Source organism: Melampsora larici-populina (genome assembly GCF_000204055.1).
Source record: "Melampsora larici-populina 98AG31 unplaced genomic scaffold MELLAscaffold_4, whole genome shotgun sequence".
Taxonomy (NCBI): Eukaryota; Fungi; Basidiomycota; class Pucciniomycetes; order Pucciniales; family Melampsoraceae; genus Melampsora; species Melampsora laricis-populina.
Genome location: NW_006768768.1, coordinates 2,667,704 through 2,677,881, shown reverse-complemented (window position 1 = coordinate 2,677,881; position 10,178 = coordinate 2,667,704). Strand labels below are relative to the sequence as shown.

General features: G+C 39.7%; 1 protein-coding gene across 1 annotated transcript; it reads right to left on the bottom strand.

Annotated features, from left to right (window-relative positions):
- Positions 1 to 5,908: 5,908 nt before the first annotated feature.
- On the bottom strand, positions 5,909 to 6,796 carry MELLADRAFT_102961 (uncharacterized protein; the record flags this gene model as incomplete). Its single annotated transcript, XM_007405607.1, has 4 exons — positions 5,909 to 5,946; positions 6,086 to 6,361; positions 6,445 to 6,564; positions 6,664 to 6,796. The coding sequence occupies 4 exons, from the start codon at positions 6,794 to 6,796 to the stop codon at positions 5,909 to 5,911; spliced, it is 567 nt and encodes a 188-aa protein (XP_007405669.1).
- Positions 6,797 to 10,178: the final 3,382 nt, after the last annotated feature.

Below are 10,178 nucleotides of genomic sequence, written 5' to 3'. Positions count from 1 at the left end.
ATTCGTTTCTTTTTCTTTTCTCATCCTTTTCCATCTGCTGACATCATCTCTTTCTTTCTTCCTATCTATTTAGGGTATTGCTCCCTCCTTCCCCAGTCTAATCCACTCTTTCTCATCTACTTTCTTTTGATTTTGAGCTCCTTTCACACTCGACTGTCTTTGATTGAATCAAGGTATGCCCTTTCTTTTTTTCTATCTTCTTTAATTTAATTCATTCTCCTTTCTCATGCTAGCTAACTGCACTCTAACTCCTTCCATTCAACTGCTTTTCAATTTCAATTTTGATTCTTTTCCTTTGATTGTTTCATTTTAAGCTAAATTGCTTTCCACTTCTTATATCCTTCCCACCCTATATGATACTAATTACTCTTCTTTCTTTTCAACTATTGAATTGCATTGATCCCTTGGCACTGTTCAAGATTTTTCTAGATTGTTCACAGGCTCCTTAAATTCTATTTTGAAGTCCCATCACTGATTGATTCCTTTGATGATTTCAAGTGAGTCCTCTCTCTCTTTTCTTCTGGTTCTTCTTCTACTAACTAAAGCTTCCTTCTGATTTCAATCTTGATTTGAGTTTCTCATTAATGATATCTTTATTTCTTTATTTCTTGGTGATTTGCAAACTAGACCAATGAGGTTGATTATTCTTGATTTGTATGTTAAAGTAACTTTGCTTTGATTGTTTGTGTATAATTCTTCTATTTTATATAATACTGTCTTCTGATTTTAAGTCCTAAATTGAATTAAATAAATGATGACTCATTTGAATCCTAACTTGAATCCAATTGATTTGTGTATACAAAAATTGTCTAAAGAAAATTGAAAAAAAATTATCTCTAAAAATACAAGAATAAAACCAAAGCTTGAGTCTCTTTTAAGAGACAATGATGTGTCTATAAAATATGAAAGGTAGACGTGTTTTGATTCCCACACCGGTCACATTCAGGGTAAAGATTTTCCACATTCAAATTTTGTTCATCATACGTTTGTATTTCCCTGCTCCAGCAACAGTTGAAGCGACCCGCTGCAAAAAGCGGGTGCGGAGCGGTCCGCCCTGCGGCCGCTACAGAGGTTTGGGGGCTCAGCCCCCGGATGACCTGCCACTGCTCTGCCTTGTGGATTTTTTTTCGAGCGGATGGGGAAATTAGTGCGGCGGGTCAAATCTGCGCCCCGCAGCCTCCTCTCAGAGCGGTTTGCAGAGGGTCATTCCAGATGGACAGATGTCGAGATGGGTACCAATATCAGACCACCTTTCAACATCTCATCTATCCCATACAACCCCTTTCCACAGCCCGATCACCGTATATCTCAACCATTGCCAAGAGCCCCTTCAAAACCTGCCAAACAACATTCTAATATGTGCATTATCACATACGATCTCTGGCCAAATCTTCACCAAACCAATGCTCTTGATATCCCAACAGGACTATTTGGTACGCCCTTTCTTCCATCTTACTTTGAGTTGAAATCTAAACTCACGTCAGCACCCTCTTTCCCTCCACTTTGACTTGATTGATTGTATCAGAGCCGATTGAGGGTGCTTACAACTTTCTTCAATTCTATATAAAGTGAGCTTCTACTTTTGTTTCATCCTCTGTAGCACTTTTTATAACAATGTACTCATATATAATTATATAAATCTAATAGTTCGAAGTCTTGTAAACCACACTATCATCCTTTTCTGTTTTCAATCCCAATTATTGAAAAGATTAGTATCAAAACTATGGCTCCCTTGAATTCAAAACTTGCTCCTCCATTGTCTGGTCCTGTTCTTCGCCCCCGTAGTCCTCCTGCTCCTAAACCTGGCTTTGTGATCCAGTCCCCTGATTCAAGACTCTCCGTTCAACGTCCTTTGATTGATAATAGCAATAGTGACTTACCCACCATCAATCTCAATAGTTCTTTTGATGGTTCCGAACCCACCTGCAACGACTCTGATTTTGAATCCATTGTAGAGATTACTCAAGCCAATTCTTTCTTAGCAATGTTACCAAAAAAGAACAAGAAGTCTGCAAAACCAAAGTGATCTCATTCAAAGGGATGCCCAAGAGGCTCTGGTGCCTCGGCAGGCCTACCGCGAGGGCCAGCCAAGAAGCCCAAGAAGGCAGTAGGCATACCAGTATGTTCTAATTTCCTGATTGGCTTTTACATTTCTATCCTTGAAAGTTTGCAACTGACTCATTCAATCTTCCTTCCATACCTCTTAGACTGGAATACCAGCTTGTATTGAAATCAACCAGGATTCCTCTGAGATCAAAGTGGTTGAAACTCCATGTGTTTGTCGTGCGCAAAACGGACGGGGTTCTCAATTGCTTAAGTACTACCATCCGCCAACCCACATTACAGGCGAGGTAAGTGACTTCTTCAACTCATCAACATCTGAGTTTGACTATCATTCAAGTTGTTTCTTTTCTTTCTCCACCTTCTCTTTTCAAACTCTAGACTGGAAATTATCCGTGTTCTTTTGTGTGTTGGTGGTGCGCAGGCACGTTCATACGTGGTCTTTGCACTTACTATAATCTCTACGCTCACTGTGATGGCGCGAAGGGGCGTTCTTGCTGCCCTTGACAATCTTCGGCCATCAACGCTGGCTTGGACCTACCTCCCACCTGGGTTCAAGAGCAAGCATCCAACGCCACCGCTTCAAATGAGCTTGCCGGTCAACCTACTCTGGACTCCTTCCTGTCACAGGCCACATTTAGTGTGGATCTGTGCAACACCGTCCTGGTGATGTGGGTCATGAAACATGCCCTCCCTTTTAATCGATTCTATGATCTGCCTCTACGCGCAGCTTTTAAGCTTGCCAATTGTCGTGCTGCATTAAGAACCCCCACCTGGGCAGCTGGTGTTGTGAAGGAGTTGTATAATAGCTTGAGCTCAGCAGAAATTGCTTTAGTCTCAGTAAGTAAATTGTCTCTTTTGATTCAAATCTCAAATCCTTTCCCATCTCTTTGATCTAACATGGGTTGTTTCTAATAGGAAAACACCTCAAAGTTCTCCATTCAACATGACGTATGGACTACAAAAGGTAATTGATACACATTCATAGGAGTTTCAGCCAACTTGATTGACCAAGACTGGAAGTATAAATCAGTTCACCTTACATTGAAACTTGTTTCATGGAACAAATTTGGCTATCTCTTGGTGCAACCAGTGGCACGCTTCCTGATCAAACATGGCCTTCATAAAAAAATAAGTATTTCTATCTTTCCTTTTTGTTCTCTTGTTCCTTGTAGTGTAGCCTGACTTAAAAACTAACATTTTTCAATTTATGATTCTGTCTGACACATGATTGGTCAGGCAACAGATTCTGGTTTGTCAAACAATACAATGGCACGGGAAATGGAGGTTATGTTCTCCGAGTGTGATGATCCCGTTGAATGGGACTTGGCGCGGAATCACGTCCGGTGCTACACTCACAAGCTAGGTTTGGTTGTCAAGAAAGGTTTAAAGGTCCTTGGACTCGCAGTTGGACACGTCAAGCCAACTACCCCTCCTAATACTTCTATCCCCATCCCCATTGTGACTCTCAACGACGACTTGACCAAGGATGCAATCAACTATGACAAATCTGACGACGATGAAGACTTCCTTGAATCACAACGTAGCACCAGAAGATTGACTGATGATGATGAAGATACCGATGAATATCCAACTTATGAAGAAAGGGTGCAATGAAGGTAAGTTCCTTGACCCTTCTGTGCTTTTTCATCTTTATCTTTTTATCTTGATTATGCTGCAGCTGACATTAATTCTTTCAAAGTTGAAGGAATTCAACGCATTACTTACCTGTAGCAACGCCCGGCAAGGGGAGTTCAAAGCACGTGCAAAGCAGATGAACTACCATGGACCCGCACCAATTGCTGGTTGGGGGGTCAGATGGAACATTGATCTTGCAATGTATTCTGCGCTTGTGGCGGCTCAAGGCATAAGTTTTGTTAATCATCTAGTTGTCAATGAATGTTTTGACCAACCTATCCTTTTTATTCTAGGTGGTTGATTCAATCCTCATCGCTGACCGTAAAACCAGATACTACGGTGGTATCATGATGTCAATGGACAAATGGGATGCGGTGGAATCTTTATGCAAGGTCTTAGAGGTAAGTCATCATTTTTGTATGTTTTTTTCATAGTTTGGTCCTTTTTGACATCTTTTTTTCCAGGTTTTTTGTATTTCAACCAAACGAATGGAAGGTAACACTATCGCAGGTTCAATGATGCTAGCCGAGTACCTCCCAGTCATCAATCCATGAACAACACATCCACCACAACTTCCTTCCCTAGTCTTGTCCGCATGATCCAAGTCATGTTAAGTCAGCTCACAGTCTACCAGGATGAAGCTTTGTCTTCAGACCTGATAATCGTGGCTACCGTTCTCAACCCCAAATACCACCTTAAATTCTTCAAGATGAACTACGCCGACTATGCTGGACATGCCAAGTGCCTTATTGAAAAAACTTTTGAATCAACTTTGGAGAGTTGGCCAGTCACCCCAGCCTCTACCCCACCTCCAATGCCCTCTTCCAGTTCAAATGTCCTCATCAATCACTTCAACATGTTCACCTCATCTGCCACATTGCAAACTTCAGAATCCGTCCGGTCAAGCGAACTTGAATTCTATCTTCAGGGTAATAATCTGATTGTCCCTGGACAACCAGAATTACTTTGGTGGAAGGTATGTCTCTCTCATTTCCAATCATCTTGATTTGAAACATGAACTCATTCATTTTTCTTTGTTTGGGACAGGAAAATGCGTCTAACTTCGAGGTACTTGCTTCACTTGCCCGCGACTACCTCTCCATTTCTGGTACTACCTGCGCACAGGAACGCACCTTCTCTTCGGCGGCCGACATTGCCGTTCCTGGATGTGGCTTGTTAAAGCCAAAGACCATCTCGAAGGCTGTTGGATGTAGGGAATAGTTGAGATCAGGAATCACGACCAATGACAAGTTCTCAGACTGTCTTGCTTATCTGGAGTCATTCGAAAAACACGCACAAACAAAAAAATCTCCAATTGTCATTGAATAATCTGATCATTGTATTCCCATTTTATCTTTTTTTATCATTCTATTCTACTTGTCTTTTACTTTATCCAGTCACTCTTTAATACTTTATCTTAGTACCTTATCTTTCTTTTTTTCTTTTCTTTTGCTGTTTGTTGGTCTGCTTACTTTGTCTTTTCTACTATTTTATCTCGTCACTCTTTGATTTCCTAATCTGACTTTTTTTGTTTATTTATATTTCTCGTCACTCTTCTATATCTAATTTACATATGATACTTGATCTGTTTTTGTTCTATGATATTGTACATAGACTTTTCTTGTGGTGTTAATATTTGAAAAAAAAATGTGAATAAAGCCTTGCCTCGTGCCGCCCCCTTGCCCAGAAAAATGATGAAGCAGAGCGAGAGCGCCTCCAATGTGCGCCGCGCTTCATCAAGCATGTAGCGGGTGTTTTCCAAAAGCGGATCGAGAGCAATGATTGTCTGTAGCGGTATACCTCCCCTCTACAAAAAAACCCGCCAAGAAGCAGATCAAAGCGGGACACCTCAGGTGTTGGCTCCAGAGCTTTTCTTTCATTTGTGTTTTTACTTGTGCTCACCTTCTATTGGTAGTGTTTATGTGCAATGTTTGCGTATTGCAATTATGGGTTTGTGCACTAATAATTGAGTGTCAAATCCATGGCACAGATTTCACACGACAATTAGCGGATGAGGTTTAAGTGCCTCATTGCCGCGGTGTTGGAAGTACGCGCATTTGCCTTGTCCAATTTGAAACCTTGGTGTTGTCTATTTTGAGGTGTGTGAATATGACCAAAGCACCATGTGTTGGTGATATAAAATATGCTTCAATGGTACTGGTAACAAAATTTAAAACTTCAAAACCTTGCCATTATTCTATAAGCCCAGCTAGCCTCTGTGTTTTAGAACTACATGAGCAGCCAATGCTACAGATAAAACAATGAAGATTGATAGTATTGAGCAGTATAGCTTGTGTTGGCCACAGTAGTTCTCTACAAAGCAGTCCACAGCAAGGATCAATTGACTTGAAAAATTGAAGAAAACTTTCAAATAAGGGAATCTCACTGAGTCTTTCTTCCACCTTTGACTGCCAATCCTTACACTGCTCTTGCATGGCTTCAAACTTGAAGGATTCCTTATTTTGATAGTCTTCAAAGTTTCTCTTGATATTGGCAACATCAGTACAAAGCTCTTGAAAGTCCAAACATTTCTTCTTTTGCTCTTTATGATATTCATGTAGAGCAGACTGGTATTTTTCTTTCAGTTCTTCAATATCCTTCTTCAGACTTGCTTGTTCAGTCTGCATCCCCTTCAATTTTTTTGCAAGTGCTTTCCAGTTCGCTTGAAATTTCCAAATCTCATTGCTTAGTGGGTAATACTAAATCTGTGATGAGCTGAAACAGATGTGAATTAGCTCAACTAACCTTCAATGGCTTGTGATTCAGCCAAAATCTTTGAGCTGATATCAGATGTCTCCAAGTGTATCTTTGCCAAAGAGCTTTCAAAGATCCCTTGATTGTCCCTAACTGCTTTCCACAAATTACCTACAAAAACCAAAACATGACCACAGCATGTAACCAAATGAGCCAATAATAAAACTGAGATCTAATAAGACTGAGATCAAATTCAAAGTATCAACGGACCTTTGACACGATGTAACCCATGCTCAACACAACAAGAAATCTGACACTTGATTATCTCCCCTGGGTTCTTGAAATGTTGGTCCATCCCAGGCATTGGTTTTCCATCAAGAAGGTCAGAAATTTTGATGGGCATTTTGATGTAGACTTATGATTGTTACATCAAGGATGGAAGATAGAGACTCAATGATATAATGATATTGAGAGATACCCCAAAAAGGGGCTTCTTGACTCTTCTTACATCTGCAGACCCACCCATACGGCTCAGTATCTGATGGACTAGGTGAGACTTTTTCAGAAGGTTTGACATAGTTTCTTTCCTGCTTATTTACGATTATCAAGTGTTAATCCTTGTGACTCAAACAAAGGGCCTGATAGATACACCACAAATTCAGACTACTCATATCTGCATGTGTATAAACCTACAAGGTTTTCAAATGGAGTGGACCTGACAATATGTCAGATCACAGAAAATCACATGTCTTTGGGTTGTCCGCTTTAATTCTGTTTACTCTCCCGTGATTAATTTGGGCGTAGCTGTCCATTGTTGTTTAATTGAAGATATGTACTCTCAAAGTTATCTTACAAAGATCCACTCCACTCAATCCCTACTGATGACACTACATAGGCCCTTGTCATTTCCCAGCCAAGTTCAACTTTTGAGATTTGCAATTAATCTATCAAATAGAAGAAGAAATCCTGTGACATTCCAGTTTTGAGGAAAAGAAAAGTGCACAAACAGCTGATCAAGTTTACCTGAAGGATGTCCTATCCTGTTTGTTGACTCTACCAATATGGGCTGTGTCATCAGATCTTGGTTATTGCTGGCTTGATAGGTGCATCCAATCTGGAAATCCTGGTCCAACCTTTGTATGAATCTGAGCCCAAGTTCGAACTTGTGGCTTGAATGCTGCCAGTCACTTTGTTGGAGTTGCAGCTGAAATAATTCTTACAAAATTCCACTTCCACCAAACTTTCTCTGTGTATGGGAAGTCCAAAATTTTGTAAAGTTGAGTTTTAATGTATTTTCCTCAATTGAATAAAATTGAACATCTGGGATTGGGTGAATTGAAATTTTGTAAAACTGAGTTTAGCTGCAAATTCAACAAAGGGCCTGGCAGATCCACCACATATACAGACTACTTATATCTGCATATGTATAAACAGATAAGGTCTTCAAATGGAGTCAACCTGAAGATATCACAGATCACAGAAAATCATGTCTTTAGGACGAGTTAGTGGAACACACACCAACAATTTTTAGATCAAATAAAAAGCAAAAAAGAATGATGGAGTTTCACAACTTGTGGATGGTTGTCCACTTTGATGGTATTGAAAATCCTCTCTTATGATTAATTTGGCAATACCTGTCCAGTTTTATTCAATTGAAGATACGTGAAAATAATCTAAAATATGGTTTTAAAAAACTTCACTTTGCCCAAGTATTCATAATTGAACAACACCACACAATTTTCACAAACTATGCTCTGACTGATGATTTGTGGGACAGTGTTAAGTTCTATAATTATGGGATACAAAGTTGAATCCGAATAAGTCAACTTGCGCTTGACTTCTGGCCAATCAATCAAATTAAGGAAATTTGGAAATTTGGGAAAAAATCCGGGACCGTTCCCGGATTCAACTTTGTATCCCATAAATGAGGACAAATGACTGAAGTTGGGCTTAACACGGATTTCAAAGATTTTTCTTTATGTGATATGCATGATGCGAGGTTTAAAGTGGAGCTATCTCCCAGTTCAATCTCTCATTTTTAATTTGATTGATTGGCCAGAAGTCAAGCCCAAGTTTACTTTTTGTAAACCTTGACATATTCTAGAATTTACCCAAAAAAGAAGACTGAGCACGCGATTGGGAACAGTCTGGACCTCACAAGTGGCTTGAATGAAGATAAAGTTGATCTCCAGATGTACAGGTGGGTCATGGCAATTAGACCCACTTGTTGATCAGGTAAGTTATAAGAGAATTCCAAGGCCCTAAAATGGTTTCAAAAGGCAATTTGGTTGACCTTGTAGCTTATGACTCTCCCTTCTATCTTATACCAGTCATATACCAACACCATGCCACCACAGTGTAAGCTTCCAAAAGAAGATACTTTGGAATTTGAAGCTAATGATGCATCTCCAAATTTTATTGAAGAAATGGAAGATTACAAAATCCGCGGAGAGATCCAAGCTGCAAACGGCAAAGTTTTGTCTACAGGGGTGTGTCAAATTTTTCCATCATCTGAGCTTGCCAATGATGAGGTGTGTCTCAACTACTGTTCAAATTCTACCAGGAACTCTACAGGAAAATGTCAAGGTGTGTGGTCTCTTCCTTACTTGTCTCAGTCATGCACAACTTTGTCTCATTTTTGATCAACATTGTGATTGCTCTTGCAGAGGTCTGATAGATGTAGAGCGGCCCAATCAACAGGATGTGGTCTGGGTCAGAGAGTATGGCTTAACTTAAAATATTTTTCACAGACTGTGACTTATGCCATTTGACTTCACAATAGCGTGCAATTGTCTCTGATAAACACAATTCTTCAAAAGTAAAACCCACTGCTCCTTCTGTTTACCATTATTGTGATTGTTACATTGACCTTACTTTGTATTTGTTAATTAGCAAATGGGTGCCAATCTTGCTTTTCAGTGAAAGAAGAATTGTGGGGCCTGTGAATCCGTCAAATTCCCAGGGGGCAAGCCTGTCACATGATTTTAAAACAAAAATAAGATGGGTCTGCATGGATGGCAAACAACAATTGAAACGTATCCAGTGGTTGAGTTCAGATCCGTTTTATATATGATCACATTCCATCCAAATCTAAATGTACCTGGCCATGTATCACACCACAACGCGGCTTCAGGTCCATTGACGGTCAGATCCCATGGATCAGGTAAGAATTCACTAGCACTTTGAATTTTGATGATTTGCAAGCTAAGAACCTGCGTATTTGACTGAGTCCAGACAATCAGGAAGATTGTGGTACTTCAAACAGTCAAATCCACCCAGCCCATCACACCTGATACTGAGTGAAGAACTAATTGAAGTATAATTCTTATACTTATGTTTGGGTTATCTAATCTCATATTTAATCCTTTCTTATTTGTTTCTCGTCTCATACTCATTACATCATATTCTTCTTTATGACATCATATGCTGTGTGCTGTGTTATGATGTAAGACCTCGTGACCATCTCTTAGAGTAGTTGATTGGTATAAATAGTTGTAGTCTTTGGCCTACTTTGTATCTCTCTTCTTCACCAATTTCTCTACTCACTTTGAGAAGGTTTGCCTTCTGCTCTTTATCGGTCATTGAGATCTTTCTATCTCACTAGTTACTAACTATATATTCCCTCAGGTTTGCATTTTGCTATTTATTGGTCATTGAGATCTTTCTATCTCACTAGTTATTAACTAGATATTCCCTCAGCCTTATAGCCAACTTGCAATTGAACTGAAAGAGACTTTCCTCAGTTGTGGTATTACTGCTGCACTATATCAAGGATTGAATGTAAT